Here is a 23,788-nt window from a genome sequence, read left to right on the forward strand (position 1 = left end):
TTATGCTACTAGGCTAGTCCTACTGCACACCTCTACTCTTCAGGAGATGAATGCAAAATGAAATACAAGAATTCAGGGCTATGAGAAGAAAAAAACGGGCCATGTTTGTAGCCAGCAACCTCTAACAAGCTTTCCAAAATATTTTGTTAACCTCTTGATATTACTGTTGAAGTAGTATATTATTTCAATTTATCCTGTGTTAGAAAATGTGTAGTAAGGACACTCACTTGTGATGTAATAAGTCTGAACACTCGTAGAGTCTCAGCTTCACAGTTCCTTTGCTGGGCCACACTGGCTGAAATCTGGCCAGCAATTTTTGTGCTTTCGCCATCCTTCCAGCCCAGAACCTTAACTTGTCGAACTCTCAGTGTATTTTCTGGGCCCTTTAATTCAATTTTGATGATGTGATTATCCCCTCCTGGAAGTTCACTTGTTACCCAACCAATGTGCCTGGAATCCAGATCAACCTAGGAGAGGAGAAAAGGGATAGAAACCTGATACAGGTGTACTACTATTTTATCACTGTCCTAGACTTTGCATTAATAACAGCAAGCTCAAATAACAAATAATTGTACCCAGAGAAAAGTTTATTAGATTATTTCACACTGATTATCTTATTTAAACCTTGTGAGGATAATACAATACTATAGTAGCTACAGATGAAGAAAGTGAGGTTAACACAGATGGCAGGTGTCTAGTAAGCGATGGAGTTGAGAATTCAAATGCAGGTCTGCTTACTATATGGCTTCTGAGCACAAGTTACATAAGTGAAACCACTGCAAACAATTTACATGACTGTACCTACACTGACTGTAAGTAGAAATACTCACATGATCAGCAATGAAGTCCTGTTTTGTGCATCTTCACATGAAAGCACATTTAAAGGAAGGATTTTTGCTGTGCAGTTACTTAATATATTTTACTTTTGAAGAAAAATTATATAATATATAAATTCACATTGGTCATTACTTATTTCAGTATATTTCATTGAGAATACAACTTTTTTTCAAGGATAATATTTCAGTGTACTGTAAAATGGTTTTTGACACTATTCACTCACAAGTAAGTGAGTTTATACAGAATCTCGGTCATATGCCCAAATAGAACTTAACTTGTTTCTAGAGTTGGTTTGTAAATTGACTTTCAACCTGGATATAGTCGCAGTGTTATAACTGAAAGATTTTCAAGCTACAGGACAACAACCTACATTTCAACCTGAAGTGTGGGTGAATTAAGATGACAGTTGTGAATCAGATCTATGATGAATTTTAAGGCACCCTGCATCTCTGCAGGGGAGCAGGAGTCAGGGTGGAGGGCTATAGGCACGGTATACTTGCTCATCACTAGAGAAATTTAGGGAAATAATGGGTAAGATGTTTAGAACAGAGATGGTTGTAACTATTCCTATACATGGACCATTTGCCAATTTAGTGTTTTGTAAATAGACGATTTCCTATAATACTTGGGTGGCATGCCAAAATTAGAACTCAACAGTGGAGAATGAGAAGAAGAAATTTCTCCCTGGGCAGTAAAACATTTAATGACAAAGTTTTAATTACCTGCTTTATTCTGCACAAATCTTCTACTGCTTTGCCAGTTAAGAAGGTCATTGAGGTAACTTTATTCTGAAATAAACAATTCAAAATAGTTACTATGCCATGTTCCTGGCTCCAGAACTGACAGTGATTTCGTACAGCCTATCAATATAACATCAACTCTTCTGCCTGTCTTTTACGGTCCTTCCTAACTGACTTCATTCCATCTGTCCAACCAACGACAGTTCCTACAACTCCAGTCTTTTCTTTTTCTCACAAACTCCATCCTGAATCTCACATTTCAGCCCTTCTCTATGGGCTCTGAGAGAGGAGGTTGGCATTCCCTCTTTTCATCCAAAGTCTAATCATTTAAATTCTATCTTTATCATGAAGCCTTTCAGCAACTTGCCTTGCTACTCATGTCCCATTTTTATCACATTATTCTCATTGTTTCCGGCTGTAAAAAGGAGGAAGACAGGTAGCTTAGGCAACAAATACTTGTGAGCATCACGATGGACCCAGACGGCCTTAGGGACTTGGAGAAAGATATATGAGAGGGATAGGTTCTATCCCCTCGAGATCCTTGTCAAACTAGGGAAGGAACATTAACACACAAAGTAAAATATCAAAAGAAATTCAATACCTTTAAGTACTGAAAAGAGTCACACTGGTACTAGAGCCAGAGACCTTAAGTCTGAGTAAGTTTTATGCCAAACACATCAAGAAAGAGACTGACATACTAATTCCTTGGAGAGCTGCATACTTTAAGTGCTATAGGCTGATGCAATTCAAATCAACAAGTGCTGTGTTTATGGCAGTGTGGTGGGCAGGCTGGGGGGACACAGAGGTATGTAAGTCTTAATGATGCACAGAAATTAGAGGAGGTTTCCTAAAAGAAAAGCTGATGTCAGCATACATACTGGGGCTTTTAAAAATGAATATTATCATGATTATCTCTCATAAAAGACAAAAATGTCAAATTGAGTGCAACCATTGTTTTGAGGGAAAGTGTGTCCTAGCTTACAACATGAATCAAAGATAACACTGTACTGAGCAGTGAGTTCCTGACAGAAAAATGTTTTGATTTGTTATACTTGACTTTCAAGTAAGATAAAGTAGTTGTACCAACTGAACTGCTGGGTCTCATGAGGAGGTAAGCTAGTGATATACTAGCTAGGTCTTTATTCCTTATTCAATCTGAGCTGATGGACAGAAGCTGGGGTGACCGTGGACGGCAAGGAGTGCTCTGACTGCACACTGAACTTCTGTGGTTGGCGTTCCCCACACAGGAGACCCAAGCCCATCACTTTGGCTGTCCCTGGGAAAGGAAACACACAAATGGGACCAGAGCAGCTTGGCAATGGCCCAAGGGGACTTATTAATACTATATCTGCTAGCAAGCCACTTCCATTCAGAGGGAAAAAAATCCCAAGAAGTATTCTTCCCCAGGAATGGGGTAAAAGCGTGGGAGTTTGGTAGCTGGTGCTACTTTTTTCTCGGCTCTGAACACTCAAGTAAATAGGATGCTTTTTCCTGTTCAGTGCTTTTTGTAGAAGAGTGCTCAATTCAGTGGAAACATGTAGACAGGCTAGAGCTAGGGAGAATATAAAGTATGATGACTTAGGTTAGTCCAGGAACTTCCCCCAATTCCCTCATGATGGCCGGGGGTGAGGATTAACAACTGAAAGCTAATTACACTATCAGTCAAAGTGTATTAAGTGACATCAGAGTAATATAAAAAAGAACCCAGAGGAGAGAAAGAGTAATTTTTATAGATGAGGTACTGGGAGAGGATTTGTCTATCGGGTCTTAGATTTGGGAAGGATATGAAAAGCAGAGTTTAAGGAGAGGACTTCCAGGCCAAGGAAATAGCTTGAACAGGGGCATGGAGGTAAAAAAAATCATGGAATAGATATTTATATTGCTTAGCTATAGCCATGGTATATTCGTAATCAGACCTTGGCTTAGAATTGGTATTCCACAGTGCTCCCAGTCATATCAACCTGTTTTTAGACTTAAGATTTATTTTAGAACTATAACAATATAGTTTGGTTGGTGAATTCCAGATGAAAATCTTTTTGCTAAAACTCAGAAATGAGACTGCATGATAAATAAAGGTCTGAAAAGAACTAACGAACCACAAATTAAGTTTCCTTTCTTACCCCAAGATCTCGGGAATTGTCCACATGAACAGATACATAGCGGGCATTGATTCCTTTCACACAGTTGATGGTGACGTTCTTAGTTTTGTTTTTATCCTCATCTCCTGATTCCCAGAAGGTTTCTGTGGAACCATCTGTCAAACTGCCAATCATGGCAGGTCGGCTAGAAGTTTTTATGTCAACAATGCTGGTTAAGTCCTTTAAGCACATTACAATGCATAATTCCTACCAGAAACAAATATACATAATTATAACACTCAAATGGACATCTCCCATGATAATAAAACGAACAGACATGAGATAAGAAATAGCAGTAAGAATCAAATTATTTAGAAGTAATTTTCGGTTTCTCCTTCAATACACTGTTGAGTATTAACAGTGCTAAATGACTGACCTGACTCATAGCTTCAAAGCCAGACTGTATGCTGATGCTGAAACTCTCCTCACTGTCTCCATCATCTGATTTTGACAAAATATTGTTAATGTGATGAAAGACGTTGCTCTGATGGAGGAACTGGTGATCAGATTGCTTGAATTTCAGACTCCAGCATCTAAAAAGGCATAAGTAATACATTAAAAAATTCTTTTTTGGGAACCTCTAAGGAATTCCTGGAAAAAAGCACTCTACAGCTAATATTTCAAGAAATCTTAATGCTCTAGGTACAAAAAATACAAATTTTAAAAATTCAAGAAACAAAATTATTTCTACTGGCTTTTATTCTTTTTTTTTTTTTTTGAGAAATAAAGGTCATTTCTTTCGAACAATATAAATTCTAAGGAAAGTTCACCCGTTTTCAAGCTGGATACATGAAGGTCAAGGCTACAGAAGCAAAAAAGGTAATAAATCAGTTTTGTAGACAAGTGTTACCCCAACTATAAGAGCCTCTTAAATGTATTAGTCTTACAGTTCCGTACTAATCCATCAGAGTATAACACACTTTGTACTTCAAAAATCTTGTGAGGAGGAAACAAAATCTCCTCTCTGCTGGTCTTATCGTTAGGGATGTGGGTGGCCAAAATCAGTCCTTCAACCTATTTCTTATAAAAATCAGTGGAGGATTTATTTATATGTGTAATCTAGTACATGGCTCTAATGACAAGGTCCACAATGTAAAAGTAATGTTGAATCTCAGCAGGTTTGGACTTAAAAGGAGGCGATGCTCTTCAAGGTAGTTTTAGGATTGGCTGCATATGACTAGGCTCTATTTCTCTTGATATTCTTTTCAATTCAAAATCCTATTTTGATTTCTGTTTTTGAGATTTCATTCCCTCTCCCTTTTTGTGATATTTAAGACTCTACTGTTGGGGCTTCCCTGGTGGCGCAGTGGTTGAGACTCTGCCTGCCAATGCAGGGGGCACGGGTTCCACCCCTGGTCTGGGAAGATCCCACATGCTGCGGAGCAACTGGGCCCATGAGCCACAATTACTGAACCTGCGCGTCTGGAGCCTGTGCTCCGCAACAAGAGAGGCCGTGATGGTGAGAGGCCCGCGCACCGCGATGAAGAGTGGCCCCCGCTTGCCACAACTAGAGAAAGCCCTCGCACAGAAACAAAGACTCAACACAGTCATAAATAAATAAATAAATAAATAAAAAAGAAAAAGACTCTACTGTTGCGTAGCACTGAGACACGTGATTTCGGGTAGAAGAGAGGGGAAAGTGAGGAAGACTGCTACAGACTGTGATAATTTAGAGGACTAAGCAGTATATTATCCACATTTTACAGAGGGGCCAACAGGCGTGAACTAAGAAGAAGGACAATTCTAAATTATGACAGTCATGAGGGAGGCACCATTCACATAACGCAGATATTCTTTCTATCTTGCTATTTAAAGAGGTCTTTCAAGCATTTTGTGCTTTGACTACTCCACAAAATCCCTTTTCCAGGGTACCGACAATACTTAGATATGAGATTACCTCAGGGCCATTTGCTGTAACGAACTGCCACTGGGGAGAGACATCATGAGATCAGAGATGGTTTGAAGTAAGCGGTGAAATGTATGTGGTAAAGGATGAGCGGCTTCCCCTGCAATCACTATGTCCGAGAGCGGATGTTCACATACTCTTGTATCTTTCTCCTAAGACAGAAATTGAAAGCAAATTGATCCATCTGTCTGCTGGAAGGAATTTTCCCCACACAAAAGAATGTATACTTTAAGGGTACTCATGTAACAGAAATGTAAACAAAATCAAACCGTACCCAAGACATCCATTAAGATTAACTAATTATGTCCGTATTATTTTAAAGGAAAAAGTGATACGGTCACCTATAAATAAAATCACCTAACAAATAAATGCCGCATATGAGTATCAATTCCAGTGCGCTCACTAATCTACTAGCAGAAATGAGCCGTTCCCTTCAGCTGAGCCTCACCCAAATTGCTGATCCACAGAGCTGTGAGCCAATAAGCAAGTGTTTTCATCCACTGGGTTTTGGGGTGGTTTGTTACACAGGAATAGAGAGCTCTCATGAATGTGTGATAATCTCACACTGTAATTGTGGATTTTTTTTTTCTGTTTTTCCTTGCAGCTCTGTTGATTTTTACTTCTTTAAAGGCTATATTATTAACTACAAACATACATTAACTACACAGAACTACTCTTATCATTTTGTAGAAAGCCTCTTTACCCCTACTGATAATTATGTCTTGAAGTCTGTTTTTTTCTCATGTTAATAAACTAGCTGTAGCAACCTAATTTTGGTTGGTATTTACCCAGTATATCTTTTTCTACTTTTAATCTTCCTCTATCCTTGTGTTTTAGATGTGATGCTTATAAACAGTATCTAGCTTTTGTTTTTTTCTGCCTATTCTGACAGTCTTTTAAATGAAGGATTTAGTCCTCTACTTTTTTTATTCTAGAAATAGAAATGTGACCCACAAGTCACAGCTACAGAGGTGGAAATGGGGCTGGAATCCAGGCTTCCAGGCTTCCAGGCTTCCAAGGTCCAAGTTCAATGCTTTTCCATGATACAGGCTGCCTCCTATAAAATACAAGTCCCTTCTAGCCAAAGACTTTTGAATTTCATGTCCCTACACAGTATCATTTTCACTCTCTGTACCTTCCAGTAATGTTGTAAAGTAGACTGATCTTCTCTGTAATAATGTCCTGTTTATCTGTCTTATACTGCACTGTGATAGTGTTTATCTTGCAGTTGATTGCTTCGAGACAGTGATGGCTAGTGAGAAATCAGAATTGACTGACAGCGTTTTTGGAGACACAAGACTTTCACTCAGCACAGTTAATATGTTGCTCATAGCACTGAAATTTTTTTCCTGCCTTTAGGTTATATAATCTGTGAATGACCTCATGAAAATTATTGCATTATCTGAAAGTAGTTCTACTCTTCTATAAAAATATGGACAATTAAAAAACGAAGAACCTCACTTACTTGTTCTGCATTTTCTTTGTTTGTTTTATTTTCCTCATCCTCTTCTTCTTCTGGTTCCACTGGAGCAGGAGTCAGTGAAGCCACAAAATGCCACAGAATATCATGGAGAGAAGTTGTTTGGATGACATTACACAGAAGCCAGTTGAAAGCCTGAATAAATGATGGTTAAATAAGTCCAAGATAAAAAGAAAATATATGAGTGAACATAGCAGGACTTTTCTTATTCGGAAACAAAGAATCTTCCTGGACTAAGTCTTTTAAGGAAAGATACTAGGAAGTCTGATCTTCATTTCACTGGAAGTACACTGAACTTACACAGTCAATAATTTGGGGCCTAATTAAAAAATTAATAATAATAGGGAAAATAATACCTATGAAATGCAATACCAAAATACTTTCCCAAAATACTTTTTATTTCAAATATTTGTCTTCATATTAATTTACCCATGCACATTTTTTTTCCAACTTGCATTCAGGATCAACACAGAATGTTTCTTAAGTTCTACACAAGCTACCATTTACTTAAATATACTCATATTGCTCCCATTGATGAAATGGCAGGTTACCTCCTACCCACGATAAAGAAAAAAAATTTATTATATACAAGTCTATGATATATAGCAATCCATTTCCAGAGACTCAGATAAGGTATTACTGTTAAATTTACAACTCAAAAGCCCACTTTTCATCCCCTTTGCAGGATTATTCTAACTGAAAAGACTCTGTGATTACAAAAAGCTTTTTTAAAAAGATATTATCAGGATTCAAATAATGAAGCAATGCAGAAATAAAGTTTTTTAGAGCGCTTAACTATGAAACTCTAAATTCATTTATATTCATAACCTTGAGTTTAATTTTGTTGCGAACACGATATTTTCTATTCACTGAAGTCTCTTAATTTGTCACAATTTCTGTTTGGTAGAAAAGTGACATCATTAAATAGAATCATCACATGAATTGTATGATGAATGAATCAATAATCCTATTAATGTATTCTTACCTCCATAGCAAAAACTCGACAAGCAGATTTCCTTAAGGCCTGTTTCATTGCTATTTCAAGACCTTCCAGATCATGATGCTGTATAACAAAGGCTAAAACTGGCCACTGGAAATTTCGTTCTCCTTTGGAAAGAGAGCTGTGGGCTGAGATTAGCCGGGAAAGCTCAGGAGATGGATGTCTCAAGAGGGAAGAACCGACTTCTATTTAAAGGAAAAAAAAAAAAAAAGAAAATTATTAATTTTTATAGGTAATACATATGATTAATGTATTTAAGACGATATTAATGAATAGTATCTAGCTTATTCACTTTAGAGTCTTTGCAGTTTTTTTGTTTTTATTTTTGCAGGTCTGAATCTAAAGTCCATGCTTTCTAAAACACTAAACACAAAGTGATTTATTTTCTCCCTAAATGGAATCTACATCTTACCCCCATCATTTTCTACAGGACTGCTTTATAACAAATGGTACCTCAATAAGAGCTCAAAAATACTTGTTGAATGAACCTATAAATCATTAATATTTGATTTATCCTCAATAATATTTTCCTTGAAGATCCTCAATAAGATACATAATCATTTACTTATAAATATTAGGTCAGATCTTCATTTAGTAAGTGGTCGGCCTGATAAATCATTAACATATTATCCTTTTTTTTCTTGAGTTTCTTTATTCTTGAGACAGAATCAATCAGCCCCAGTTTGAGGCTGTTGATACCAATCGGTCCAGCTTATCTAACATTTTTACTGATTAAGAGCTAGCCATATCCCCAGTTTTTATTGTCTATTTGAGTGGTAGTAGCTACAGGAGTTATAAGCTTCTATTGCGAGTGGGAAGATCCCTGTGAAAGTGTTAAGTCATTGGAACTGCTGGTTCACTGAAGCTTAGTGGAAGGGAGAATGGTAGCAATATTTGGCTTAGATATCTAACAAGTAACGCACTTTAAAGGTCAATTTATTCTTAGATAACACTGGATGATCTCTGGGTGTCTCTTCCAACTGAGATGTGAAATTCAGAGAGGCACATTTATGGCTAAGTCACATAAAAGGAATGTCTACCACAATTTAAAATTAATCCATTCCTCTGCCTTCAAAAATTAGATTTTAAAAAATATCTACAAATAAAACCATTTGGATCACTCAATCTTCTTTCTTATCTTTATACTTACCAGTGTCTCCACTGTTAACTCTTCTTCTAGGAATGGCTTTAACTCGTGCAGGTAAAATGGAGTGTTGTTTATCATATTCAGAAGCAACAACTGAGTATGATCTTTGGAAGACAGTTCTCTTGGCAAGATCAGTATCAGTTATGGGACTGGTTTCCAAACTGCAGATAGAACAAGATGACAGATAAAAACTCAAGAGAAAAAGTGAATGACATGATACTATATTTATTTAGTTTTTAATAGTGTAGTCAAATACGGGAACCTGTATTTCATGTGGAAGAATACAAATTCAAAGCCAACTTGACACTCTCTCTTTAAGTCATAATTTGATCTTTCCAAATGTAGCCACATTTTGACTGATTTCAGAACTGCATCTTAAAACGTTTAGTTTTCTTAAATCTACTTTGCATTTCAAATGAAAAAGAAGAAACGGCTTCAAATGTTCTAAGCTCCTTTCAGAATCAAAAGCACTGTGGTGGAAGACATGTGTCATGATATTCAGGAAAATCAGGCAGATATATTCATAACAGCACTGAATAGAAAGAAAATGGATATGTACCTACAGAGCCCTAATAAAATGGAAAGTGAAAGGACGCAATTTTCCTGTGGTGCTGTTCTGTGAGGTTTCTCATTCTTTGGGGGTGCCGCCCAAAGCCCGTCCAGAGCATGGCTGCACCAAAGTGTACTGAGAGGTGACAAACTGAATTCCAGTGTCAGTTATATTATACTTATGTGCATATGAGAACTCAATGGTTTTCAGGCGGGCTTTAGGAAACCAACAATTTTCTATTTACTATGGCGGCATTCAAAAACACTTGAAAAAGTATTAAGATGGTTATATAATTTCCTTTATTGAGACATTTTGTAAAAAAGAGAAATACCTTTCTTCATTTTCTAAGGCAAATTTATAAACTATTCTTTTCATGTATTCTTTTCTCTGTCACCTCATTCCATATTGGGCTATTTTTGCTCTCACCCTGAGTTCTAGAGTTGTTTCTTTTCCATCGTTCAAGCCAGGTTTAAAATCCTATGCCCCTCAGTAAAGCTTATATACTTTCTAGTAAGTGTTAGCTAACTCCCTGGCCATTTTCTTTCCTCACTGCCTAAGTGTGTGCACATTCTTGTTTGAACAGATGATAAATGTTGTACATAACTAACTGGAGTAAAGGTGCCTGGATGTCAGTTTCTGCTGTTTGGCTCCAGAATGACCAGAATATAGGGATATGTTCATTTAATTCACTGTATATATGGTATTACTATAAAGCACAAGACATCTTTTCTGCTTTTAGAGGAAGTTTATCTATCAACGTAAAAAATTGTTGTACAACCTAAAAAATGACTTGTTCTTGTAAAATTGATCAAGCTTGAGAAGAAACTCAAGCAACATAAGAAAACCCAAAGGTTTCCTTTCTAATGACATCATGTTCACAGTTACTCATGCCTGAACTCTTGATGCTATCCTAAACTGATCCTTTTCATTATCCAGTCACTCAACAAGTCACACTGATTTTTCCTCCAAAATATTTCCTTTACCCATCTGTCTTTAACAACCATTGCCAACACCATCCAATTCCACACACACAGCTGTAATCTTTGATTGAAATGTTCAGCTTCTCAGTTGACACTGTGAGACTATTTCTGCATTTGTACCATGTCATTCCTCCTCTAAAAACTCTCAGTGGTACCCTGTTTCCTTCTGCATCACATTTATATGCTTCTCTTCAGTTTTCAAGAAGCCCTTTACTCTGATACTATAAGGGGGTAGGGTGGGGCCGGGGGGAGCACTGCAAGTAATAATCCAAGAAGCTCAATATCTACTTTCAGTGCTACTTCTCCCGTGAAACCTTCTCTAAGTACTGCCTCAAAGTGACCTTCCTCTAGTCTGATTTACTATAGCATTAAATGATATAATATACAATGGAAATGGAATCCTTTATTACTTCACTAGTTGATCTTTTCTCTCCAACTGGATCTGCCTCTGCTATCAAGGATCTTACCTGATTCATGAATGCATGCATTTTCTTACTGCTCTAACAGTTAGCAGAGTTGACACAACTTCCTTCCCGAGATGGAGGTATGTATGAAAGATCTTCTAGAGCATTCTCTTCTAGCTTACAGTCTTTCTTCCACCAAACACTGGACTCAACAGAAAGACAATAACCCAAATACCTGGGTGGCATGGACTTCATGTTGCTCTCTGGCTCTTCAAATACATTAGGACTCGCATCAGGAGTTACTGATATGTATGGGGCAGGTACAGATGTTGAACGCAGGTATCTCATCTCATCCTGGAATAGGTTGTCATCTTGATAACCCACAAAATTTTCATGATGATGCCTGCATCAAATCAAACCCAATAACTTAAAGTATGATGGCAATACAGATAACTTTCTATTTTTAATCTCCTTCGTAAAAGTAAAAGCAACCCATTAAGTCTGTAACTGAGGATTAAAGTATTAAAATAGTTGTAGATGTAAGCGAAAGGAGATAAAAGTCTGATAATTTTACACATAGATATTCCTGGTACCATAAACATTTCAAATCCAAAACTGAATGTATTTTCTTTCCTTTTTAGAACGTTTCCATCTTCTAGCTTTAGTGAGTGATCCCACCAGCTATCCAGGTGCCTTACACTAAAGTATCTCGGTGTCACAGCAGGCTCAGCCCTCGACCACGACCAGTCACTTAGGCCTGTGGATACCAGGTTCCCTCTTACTATTCCCCTTCTTGTTCCCCATCATCACTACCTTGCTTCAGGCTCATGACATTTCTTGCATGGACTACTAAAGCACAGGCGGTGACCATTATTTTTTTTTTTTTAAGAGTGAAATTTGAAAAAGATTAGATATATGAAATGTTCCATGGGTTAGAGGGATATCTATTCCCCAAAGGGCTAAAAATATAAAATCCATAATTAGAGTATGCCAGCATTTTTTACATGTTTTACCATTTGATTCTATCCTTTCAAACTGGAACAGAGAGGTACTAGCCTAAGTACGGCAAACAGGTGACTGAAGCTGAAGGCTTGCTGTACTTGGCATTCCTGATGATTTCCTCCGCAGTCCCAAATGTCCTTAGTCTCACATTTTCATTTTTGTTTCCCACTCATTTTATTGAATAATAAGTACAAAAACAAACAAACAAAATACATAACTCTGCTTCTCAAAATGGAACTGTTGGTTGGTAAGCCACGGCAGCAGGCAATTTCTAGAAATCTTCATTTGTCTGCTGATGAAAAAAATCTGAATTTGGCTTATGAAAGGCTGTTTTAGAGTATGAGTGTACAATGCATGAACATATGGGTTGCACCAGCAAAGCCCAATACAGGAAAAACAGTACACTGCTAACAGGCTTCTCTCCATCTTCACTTATGCCCTTTGATCCGGTTTCCACATTAGCAGCAGAGTGATCTCCCAACTGCAAACCAGTTCACGCATTTCCTTGTTTAAAATTCTTCTTTATCCACTGTTTCCTCTATGGGATAAAATCCAACCTTAGCATGGGCTACAGAGCCACACGCATTACCTGGTCTTGGGAAACAACACTTCATATATTTCTCCTGGTAACCAATACTTTAATAAGCCTGTATTCCTTCAATGTGTAATGCTATTTCATTTGTGTCCTCACATATGTGTTTTATGTCAGGAAATGCTTTCCTCTCATTTCCTGCTTGATTGATTTCTAGTTATCCTTCAAGACTGCTAAAATGTCATATCCTCTGGGAAACCTTTCCTTATTTCCTTGGGAAGATTCAGGTACTCTCTACCTTTTATGCTATGACAGTATTCTATACACACTTCTATCATAAGTACTCCTCACGTAACATTTTAAATGTTTCCTTTACATATCTGTCTCCACTGGAGTGTGAACACACGAAGTCAGGATTTTATTATATCCATCTTAGTGTAACACAAAGCTGGTACTCAGCTAACCAACATTTAAATGCTAACAGAATTAATAATTTGAAAAAATGAAAGATTTTGGATAGCAAATATCAGTTTATTTCCATTTTAGCATTTCCCACTATTAACACACTGACGTCTGCCTAGCAAAGACTAAAAGATAGCTGAAGTCTTACTAAGACATACTGTGTATTAATAATAATACAGATCAACACAGTATTTACATATTTTTTCAAATACCTACTACTCTAAAGTTTATACCTCTACCAGTCATATTTCTGAGTTAAGGCAACTCAGAAAATAAATTCCTGGAGGTCACTTTGCTGTATACAATATGTACTGTAGTGTGGAAATTCAGAGCATGATATTAAACAGTAGCTGTTAATCCAAAGTGATTTAAAAAAACAACAGCCGAGTTATATTACCTAGCTAATGTCTGCAGGTAGAGACAAGGCATTTTAACCGGAAGATCCTCAGAAATGCCCTCTTTCACGCTGGGAAGTTGAGACTGGAATGGCTTTGTAGGATGGTAACACAGAATGCTTGGTTCGGCCGCGCTGCTCAGGGAAAGCAGGAAGAGGGCGTTTGCTTTAATCACTTGGTGAGCTTCCATAGTGGGCAAGGCCCGAGGAGTCTTGACTTGCATTGGCTTCCTCCTGGATTGTTTGACCTGGAAAGAAAATTTGTAGGGATCTTTTCCTAATTATACTCAAATTTTAAATTTCTTAACCTAACATATTTCGAATTTCCAATAAAAAGTATTAAACACTGTAGAACTGCTTTCAAATAATAATAGTGATTCCCAAAAGCAACATTCACTTCATGCTTCTCCTGAACTTATGAAAACTAATTTATATCAAATGCAAACTATATTTTTCTCTTTCCTTGGGAAAGTTAAAAAACCTAAGTAGTAAAATCTAAATGTAGTTATCTAAATAAAAGAGTAAATAATCTGTGTGTGCGTGCGTGTGTGTGTATATTTGGCAAATGTTTTTAGCTAGGTGTGTCACTAGTGTGAATGATCCTGACTTTCCATGAGTCCTCAACATAATTAGGGATTAAGAAAAAGAGAGAGGAGATGAAGAGTAGAAAAAGAAAAGGAAAAAGAAAAAGAGAGAGTTAAGAGAGATAAAGGTGAAGAGGGAAAGCTATATATATGTGTAGAATAGCAGACAAATTAATAATACAAAATTATGCAGTAAACATCTGTCAATAAGGTATATATGCTACAGGAGAGTTGTTTTGTGTTATCCCAAGATATAATTTGTTTTTGTAATTAAAAACAGCTGACCTGGTACATAAATTAAATTTATATATTATTCCTGTTATGAAGGCTGATCTTTAATATCAATTATGTGGAGTTGTCTGATAATATGATCATAAAAAGAGATTTTTATAAGGTTTATCCTTATCACTAACAGTATAGCCAGAACAAAATAAAAATACCTTCTCCCTTGCAGCAGCCTGTTTTTCACGGAGGTATTTTTCTCTACAGCGATCACACACCAGGTACCACGTGCTTCCCCCTATGCCACCATCACCACAGTTACCAGCCCATCCTCCACAAAAATGCCCAATGCTATTGTAACCTTGTCCACCAGCATACCGGCCACAACCTTGAAGTAAGAACATAAATAAAAATTTAACACTTTAAGTGTCCTTAATTGTCTGCTCCTTGCCACCTGTACATAAATGACAGCTTTTCCTTCTCAAAGTAAGCAAAATACTGAAGCAAATATCTAACCCCGACCTGGGCTGTTAATTATATCAGCAAAATTGCAGGTGTAACCAAAAGTAATCAATTAAACGATGACTAAAATACTGACGATACTCTATACAGGCAGATGAAAAGAAATGTTAAGATATGGGTACATTTAGATTTATTTAAGTATGCTAAAAAAATTGGAGAAGACAGGTATTAGCTATAAAATACTCTGTGAGAATAATATATTTTACAAATCATGTATTTTACAAAAGGTTGCAGTGTAATATGTAGGAAGAGAAAAACATTTACCCAAATTCATAATAAGTGAATTTTGGAATATTAATTGTTACAGAAATCGTTACATTTACCTAAAACATAAAACTGTCTTCTGATGAAACAGTTAATCTCTTCCACAGGAAAATGCCCAAAGAAATCAGTGTAATCTAATTTAATTTGCAATTCTGAACAGGAAAACAATACAATCAAAGGAGACCTAATGTTGCGACCTTTCCTGTGTGTATGGACATGTCCTTATTTCTATTGTGTGAGACACCTTAACAGCATCTTTTGGGTAACACATAAAATATTTAAAAAGTTAACAATATCTCAGAATGTGATACATTAAAATGAAATAGTACTAGATTGCCTTACCACCATACTATTAGATTTCTTTACCTATTTTTCATAAACCCTATACTGTACTGATAAAGCACTTTAAAAATTACATTGTAAGACACTATAAATTCTGGGCAAAAGTTTCCCTGCACTTTAACATAATTCATGGAACAGCTTAAGTCAAAGTGACCTAATTTGTTTTTCTACACAAAGTACTTACATATATTCAGTAACATCACTTACCTGGGTGAGCCTGTCTCATGTGGTAGGTCACTGGGTATGGATGTGACTCTCCACAGAGCTCACAGATGGTATCTTTCTCTGGTCCTCCTACCGCCAGCTGGGCCATTTCACCAAACAAATTACCTCTGGGCCGAACTTCTGTCTTTTCTTTTTTCTTTTTTTCTTTTTTGGCCTTTTTATTCTCTTTCTCACACTCCTTCTTTTTAAGGACTGCACAAGAACCAGGACTTGGAAAAATCATATTCTGGGAAGCTGCTTTGATAGTAGCCAAAGAGATGTCTTCCCAAAAAGCCACTAAATGTTGCAGAGTCAGGGGAAGAGGAGACTTAGACTTCATTGGGTGATGCATGGACATTTCAAAAGTGGCCTCAGTTTTCCCGTCTTCACATTTTTCATGCAGAGGAGGTTCCTTAAGCATAGACAATACCTTATTTTTGTTGATACTACCCATCTTAGATATATCTGGTCCATGAGGTGCAATATTAAACATATTCAGTGCAGATGATATTTCCAATGAGTGTCTATTTTTTAATTTGGTTTCCTTTTCTTCTGTAGGCTGCTGGCTGCTTAAACTACTTCTTATAGGAGCATGTTCTTTGGAAAGTTCAGGATTAAATTTTAAGAAAGAAGAACAAGCCATCGCATCGTGTACTATGCCTTCGTGCCACAGGAAAGAGGCAAAGACGGCTCTGGCACACTCAGCCACGGAAGGGGACATGGCTTGCTTGGCTGGCTCTAAAGGTTTGGATCCATCTCCTTTGAAGAGAAAGCTAGATTTTTCCTTCTTGGGCCTGGTGTGCCTATTAGCACATTTCCGACTTGTCTTGGGGGACGCTCTCGTTTCCTGTTCATCTTTCAGTGGTGCTTTTCCTATGCTGAAATGAACTTTATTTGGACCTTCATCCACACCCTTAAATTCACTGCTTTCGTCACAGGTGCTGTCTGTTAGGCTATTCGTTTTTAAAGTACTTGAAGTGCAGACTTCAACCACCTCACTGTGGAGGTTTTCTTGTACCACGTGGGGAGAAGGAGCTCTATTTTCGGATCCAGGGGAGTCTTTAGAATCCTTTGGTACTGGTTTTGGTTTCGGTGATGTTGATCGTCCCCTTAATGGTTCTGTGAGGGGCATTTTCTTCTTGCGGAGGGTATCTGGATCGAGGGTGTAAGAGTCTGATTTGGAACGTTCCCGAGGAGGATCAAGTTTCGTCTTAACAGGAGCAGTGCTCTTCTGAGGTAGACTTTTATCGTGCGGTGAGGAAGAGCGTGCAGAGCTAGCACCGGATGGGCTAGACCTACTGGCTGGGAGAGTCTTTGGCTTAGGAGATGATGACCGAGAACCTGGTCCTGGGGATTCAGCTCTGAAGCTAGAAGACATCTTCCCATCAGATTTCAGTGTCTGCAAGGTGTTATGGTTGGGGGATAATGACCTACTGTGAGAATCTGACCTCAGCTTTGCAGCATCGGATTTCAACATGAGAGATTCACTAGCCGATAGTCCTTCTGTGCCCCTCTGCTTCTTCTGGTCAGCAGTAGTCCGGCTCATACGTCCGTCAGGTTTAAGTGTTCTGCTGTGTTTGGAGGGCAGTTCTGATTTTCCTGATGTACAGACTGGTCTAGAAGATGTTGAGATAGTTCCTCGGTCACCTGTATGGTCCATTTCATAGTGAAACTTGTTAATATAATTATAACTTACTGATGATTTAGCCACTAAACAATGAAATTAAAAAACATAGCTAAAAAAAATTTGTATTGCTTGTCACAGACAAAAATACTTCAAGAATAAAAAAAAAAGGGGGAATTCTCGTCAAATTTCTATTACATCATTTTATAATTCTAATATTCTAATGTTTGGATTAGAATAATTTATAATCAATGTATGAATGCCCTAAAGCTATTATTTAATTACATGTAATGCAGGCAGTCTGTTATTTGTAAAGAGGTTATATTCTAAAAGCTTATTTAGTTCATAAGCTTAGCTGGTTAGAACTCAGAGCTTGAAGAAGAAAAATGGTGGGATCCTCAGAATTAGAATTACAAGTCTGAATTCTGGGGACTTTCAACAAGGAGTCAGGAGAATAACAGAAAAAAAAAGGATAAAAAGAAGAATAATCTCGCTCTTTCCTAGGCAAAGCACTAGATGTTTCTACATGAGCACCACTTGTTTTTGGCATCCTGGCCCTCGTTCAGTGTCTCTCCTTCCTACTACTTCATGCTTTTCCTTTGAGGCATTAGACCCAGGTCGTCTTTGCTGTCAGTCCGTGGTACAACCTTCAAGATTATCTTTCCTCCCTAAAATCAAAACTTCTACCCTCAGTGCAAGTGATACTAGTTCACTGTTAGGAGGAAAGCAACCTGATTGAAGTGATTCAAGTGACATGAAAAACTGAAAATCCATAAACCTTGCTAGAAGCATTTATATTTTTTGAAAAAGGGATACTTAGTAAATTGAGATGACTCAGGTTACACTGTAGTTCTTTCTTTTTCCTTTTTAAAGGGATATGAACAAGTTTGGATAAAGTAGAAACGTGTTTTGGGGCTTGCTTGCAATGTGTGTGGGTAGAGTCACAGCCTAGTTATCTAAATGTCAAGAGAGCTTTGCCATGGCATCTGCCTCCTCATGGAAGGCCTGCAAGGGCTGGTATTTTTGCTCATTACTACTCTCCAGTGAGGTCATGTCAAGAATGGGTCAGCATAGTAAGTGCTTTTGTTAAATGAGCAAACAAATTCCTATTTTCTTAGTTTCTTTCCCTTCTGCTAGTCACAAATCTTCAGATTCTCTAAAAACTCACTTTTTACTTTTATGGCTCCCACGGCCACAGGGCAGAGGCGACAGGAGCCATTGTTGTGTGAGGGTCAGATTTTATAAACCAATATACTGTATGTGGTAGAATCAAGCATCAGCTTAGTCCCTGCCACTAATGTGGAGTGACTGATGTCTGGAGCACTAGTTTTTGTTATTACTCTGACAGCTGGAAATGCCTTCATCATCACATTTATTTCATGAGCTGAACCGTACATAATGCTGAATCTAGACAAATAAGCAGTAAATCTTCAATATTTGGCACCCCTCTCTCTACAAGATTAATTCGTGAATTGAAAGAGGTTTGCTTTGTAATTAATGATGCACAGTTCCTCATAAAGGAAATCTCCACTGTGATGGACTAAACAACTGAATCTTCCAAATATCAGGAACACCACTTGTCATATGCTAGCAAAAATGTTTGTTATATAGAGAGGGTCAGAGAGTATGGGCAGCTGTATACCTTATTTCTATGCTTCAAGTAATGGTGAATATTTTTTTAAGATCTGTAAGTGGTGACAGCTGAATACCTGTTGGAGTCTAGGCACATAAATAATGCACCATTATTTCTTCCCAAGATGTCAGATTACAATTACATCCCGCTGAAAAAATTTACTTTTCCAAAATATATTTCATATATTTTTAAAAAACAAATACGTCAAGTTAGTTAAGTGTGGTAAACCCACATACTAACTAACTGATGTTTATCTTCTTCATTTGGGTTTCAAAAGTTTTGAGGCATGCAGTAAGTATTACTAAAAATGGTCATGTGGCTGCTTTAAGTATCAATAAATATCAACACAATTTGTTAAAAAGCTTTAGATCATAAATATTTTCACATTCATCACTTAATTTTGTTTAATGTTTATCATATGTAAGTTTAAGCAATAATGGATACTTTTTTTAATCTCAAAAGATTCTAAAGAAAAAATAATACAGGACAGGATAAAAATTTAGTACATTCAAACAGATTAGTGAAAATATTAAATATTAGGTACTCATTAATAACCTGCATATTTTTATGCCAAAATTATAAATAAAAGGTTATATAATACCACCCTATAATATAATATAATCATAATATAATACTCTACTGTAATATGATATGCCATAGTATATACTATATATCAGGTTACACAAGACTATATACTACAGAGATCAGGTTCTATAATTATACTACAATATTATATAGTATCACTGTCAACTGTACAAAGGAGAAATGTAAAACCGTTCTACTCATTTCTAGGAATACAAGATTTTAAAAGTTTAATTAAACATTATTACACTAAGACAAAAATATGTGATTAGGTATCTACAGTATTTTATAAGACCAGAACATATTTTAAAATCGTCTGGCATTTTATCAATTGTCAATAGTTTAAACATTTCTAAGTTTAAAGTATTAAAACAAAGCAGCTAAGAAAACACTATAAGGAAGACTCATGCCAGACAGGACAGCCCTGAAAACTAAGGTAAACTAAAGAATTTAATTATCAAACTGTTTCTCATAAAAAAAACTAAAACAGGAAAATGATTTTTACATTACCTAACAGAAAAAATGAGTCTAAGACTAACCTGTCACATGAGATACTATATTCTTATAGATCACAACGTGCTTTACGGCTTACACGTATACCACCTTGTTCTGGTAATAATGGTGTTACAATTCCCCAAAGGCATCTATTTCTACATACTTATTTTATTTAAGATCTCATATAGGTTTGAAATTAAGCCAGAGTTCTATTTAACCGACAGATAGTAAACAGGCATATCGATTAGGACAATCAATACAATATTGAACAGATATATCACAAATTACCCCAAAATATCAAATTTTAAATAAAATTATAAACTTTAACCTTAAATGGAATGAGATGAAAATGACTGAGGTGAACTAAAACTTCTTTCTTGAAACCTCCTAGGTTTATTAAGAATGGCCCATCCGTGAAGGCACGCATACCCACCCTTCAGTTTGTGAGACAGAGATGAGAGAGCAGAGGCAGGCCCAGCTACACCATAATTTTTGTAAATGCGCTCACGAGAAGCAAGGTTGCGAGATGGAGATTCTACAGTGGAAAACATTGGCAAAGAAGCAGCACAGATTCAATGGAAAAAAAATTTAGCAGAGAACACAAGCAGAAACAAAGCATTTCAAATGGTATGCGCGACTACTAACTTATTAAGAAGTTTATATTCTGCCAAATTTTCCAGCAAGTTTATTATTTCTCTAAAATTAAAAACCGAATACAAAGGTCAAATTAATTAATTTAGACTAATAACGACAGCGCCAAATGTGTTAGGCTAAAAGTTAAATAACATTCATAGCACTGATAAATCAAATTTGAGCATTTCTTTTCAGACTAATATTTCTTTAACTCAGTTTTCTTTAATTTGGTGCTCACTTACTTATAAATGAAAGTTTATAAGTAATTTTTTTTTGTAAATAGTGGGAGATAAAGAGATGTTACTTACAGTTTAACCTATTGTCACCTGGTTTTCTGTATGGACACATGACTATAATTTTTCCAGTATGTATCTCAGAATGGACCCAAGTTGACATTTACAGTCAACTACTTTTCTGAGTCCATCCTCAGTAAAAAATGTTAGTGCTAATCCTAATATTTAGTGTTTGTTTTGTCAATCATATTACTGAGATACCAAATTCTGTTTATAAGAAGTCTCACAACACAAACAAAGCAAAAAAGATTTACAAGTCACTGAAAATGTTAGACACATTAATGATTCACCATGCAGAAAATGAAGTACTTAAAATTAAAAAAAATTACCTTTTTTCAAAAAATTAACAGAACCTTTAAAGTGGTCTTTCAAAAGTAGTATGCTAAAAAAAAAATCTCTATCTAAATCTGAAAATAAATCCACTATTTAAAATTTTAACTCATGGCAATGAAAATAAATGTAATCAAGTGAGCTGAAATAAATTCAGGTAATAAGGAGATAACTTTCTTAATATTATTGAAATTAAAAAAATGAATACAACACACACTTTTCTCAAAACAGAAAAAGTAATAGTTGACTGATTCATTATTATGGCCAAGATTAAAGATGAACTATTCATAAAACCAAGAATCCTGCCATATAAGGTACTGAGTATGTATTATGTGTCAGACATTGTCCTAGGAATTGAGCATAAAATGATGAACAGAAATGAAGTCCCTACTCTTATGGAGCTTATCTTCCAGTAAAAGGAGAGAGACAATGAACAAATACACCCTAGATGGAGCGGTGATAAACCTGAGAGTCATAAGCACGCAGATGTTGGGTAATACTCCATGCCTGGATAAGACAACTGGATAAGACAATAAGATAAGAGACCAAACCCCTGGGACAGTCCTAGGAATACAGAATAGAGGAGGATGTAGAAAAGAGACTGGACATGAACAGCTGAGGTAGAAGATGATATCCAGCAGGCAAAGGAAGAAGGCGTTTCAAGGAAAAGAGAAAGATCAATCCTGTCAAACACTGCCAACAGAGCAAGTAAAATGAAATCTTAGAACTGACAGTTGAACTTAGCAAAACAAAAGTCAAAAACTGAATAGAGCAATTTCTGTGGATAAGGACAACTGCAAACACCCCCTGTAGTTGGTTCAAGAGAGAATGGTAGGAGTGGATGGAGGGATGCAGACACATGCCAACAAGTCATGTTCCTCTAAGTTAAAGAAATGTTAAAATTTTAATATTTTTGAGCATTCTTCTTTTTAAAGTGTGTAAAACTCAAAGGCACCAGGAACTGCAAAATGAGGTCTTATGCTATTTCAATCTCATATAATACTTACTCTGCAACTCTCACTGAAAATGTCAGTTAGGAGAGTGCCAGCTTTTGATTGGAATTCAAGGACGATTCAAACTACCAATGTAAGGATACAGTCTCATAGCTTGGTCACTAAAATCTGTGAAGACTGGGTTTAGCAGGAGGACACAGGAGCAGGAAATCAGACTACTATCTTAATTAAAAGCACCCGTAACATAAATGTACAAAACTACATGGACACTTATTAGATAAGATGTTAGAGGTTTAAGGACAAACTCCCGGAAAAAGTTTTGAAGCCAAATCATCCTTGAAGTCTTTCCAATATGCTACAAAACCTAAAGAGACTGGATTCCTAGGTATGATTCAGAGTGAATAAGATGAAAGAAACATCTTTTGAAAGTCTACAAAAGGTTACCGTTAAATGCCTAAATACAGTAAGCTGTGATTTCACACAACACTTGTTCTAGACATTTAATTTTCACAAGCTCATGTTTAAAATACTTTGAAATAGTTAACTTTTTAAAAGATTTATATCTTTCAATTTAAAAAGGAAAGTAATCCTTAAGAGATACTTTGCTATCTATGCACAGAAGAAAAAACTGATCAACTTTTAGACATCTGATGAAGATTAATCATGCTCCTTTTTACCTTGCTTTATAGATAAAACAATCAATTATTAATGTCTGTAGAATTTTGATTTTTTTGTCATTATATAGTTAACTAAGGAGAATAATGTTTAAAACAATATAGAAAGCTGGATTTTTTCCTCTAGTACACATTTGAAGTCAACGTTGTTTGTTTGGTATAAAGTATCCCCTTATTAACAATACGGTTCTTTACATGTCACTTATTCTTTGTTTTCTTTGTTTTAAATCCCGAGTATCAAGTTCCCTGGGGTACTTCATTCATTTTCTGGTCATAGAAACTCTGAGCTCATTGTAAATTGTATTTTAAAAAAATTACTCCCTAGGCTAATGATAATAATAAAACAGTATAACTTTTCTTTTTAATAAGGAAAGCATTCTCATTTCAGTTGGACAAAGACAAATTGTGGTTTTGCTGTATCAGGACCTTGACCTTGTTATTGGGACAATACACTGGAAGAATCCAGGCACCTGTCACCATCTGGTGGCAGTACACAAAACTGCAGTTCTGAGATTTAGAAAGGGGCGTACACTCTTTCAGGTTTGAGTCAACAATGAAGTAATGATCTTCTTCATCCATTCATCTGTTGATGGCACTTAGGTTGCTTCCATACCTTGCCAATTATAAACAATGCTGCTATGAACACTGGAGTGCCTGTATCTTTTCGAGTAAGTGTTTTCCTTTTCTTCGGATTATACCCAGTGAATTTGCATTTAAAACTGTCAGTCCAGGGAGCTGCTGGCTGGAGTACGTAATTATCATCACTATCACCTTATTCTAAATCCTCCAAAACATCAATAGACAGACGTGGGAATAATACTTATACTTAATTGTACTTATTTCTTATCTGCATGTTGTTTG

General features: G+C 36.4%; 1 protein-coding gene across 16 annotated transcripts in view; it reads right to left on the bottom strand.

Annotated features, from left to right (window-relative positions):
* The window catches only part of MYCBP2 (MYC binding protein 2), a 269,957-nt gene that overhangs the window by 30,078 nt on the left and 216,091 nt on the right, over positions 1-23,788 (bottom strand). For 15 of the 16 annotated variants that reach the window (XM_082365884.1, XM_082365890.1, XM_082365877.1 and 12 more), the window contains 12 exons: positions 15,714-17,357; positions 14,597-14,766; positions 13,576-13,820; positions 11,418-11,585; positions 9,252-9,409; positions 8,087-8,286; positions 7,087-7,236; positions 5,613-5,773; positions 4,092-4,248; positions 3,698-3,922; positions 1,560-1,625; positions 228-467 (listed from right to left, as the gene is read on the bottom strand). In XM_082365884.1, the coding sequence (XP_082222010.1) occupies positions 228-467; positions 1,560-1,625; positions 3,698-3,922; positions 4,092-4,248; positions 5,613-5,773; positions 7,087-7,236; positions 8,087-8,286; positions 9,252-9,409; positions 11,418-11,585; positions 13,576-13,820; positions 14,597-14,766; positions 15,714-17,357 (3,584 nt within the window). The remainder of the gene's footprint in view (positions 1-227; positions 468-1,559; positions 1,626-3,697; positions 3,923-4,091; positions 4,249-5,612; positions 5,774-7,086; positions 7,237-8,086; positions 8,287-9,251; positions 9,410-11,417; positions 11,586-13,575; positions 13,821-14,596; positions 14,767-15,713; positions 17,358-23,788) is intronic. The other variant, XM_082365881.1, reaches the window with a different exon arrangement.

Source organism: Balaenoptera borealis (assembly GCF_965194805.1).
Source record: "Balaenoptera borealis genome assembly, chromosome: 18".
NCBI classification, from domain to species: domain Eukaryota; kingdom Metazoa; phylum Chordata; class Mammalia; order Artiodactyla; family Balaenopteridae; genus Balaenoptera; species Balaenoptera borealis.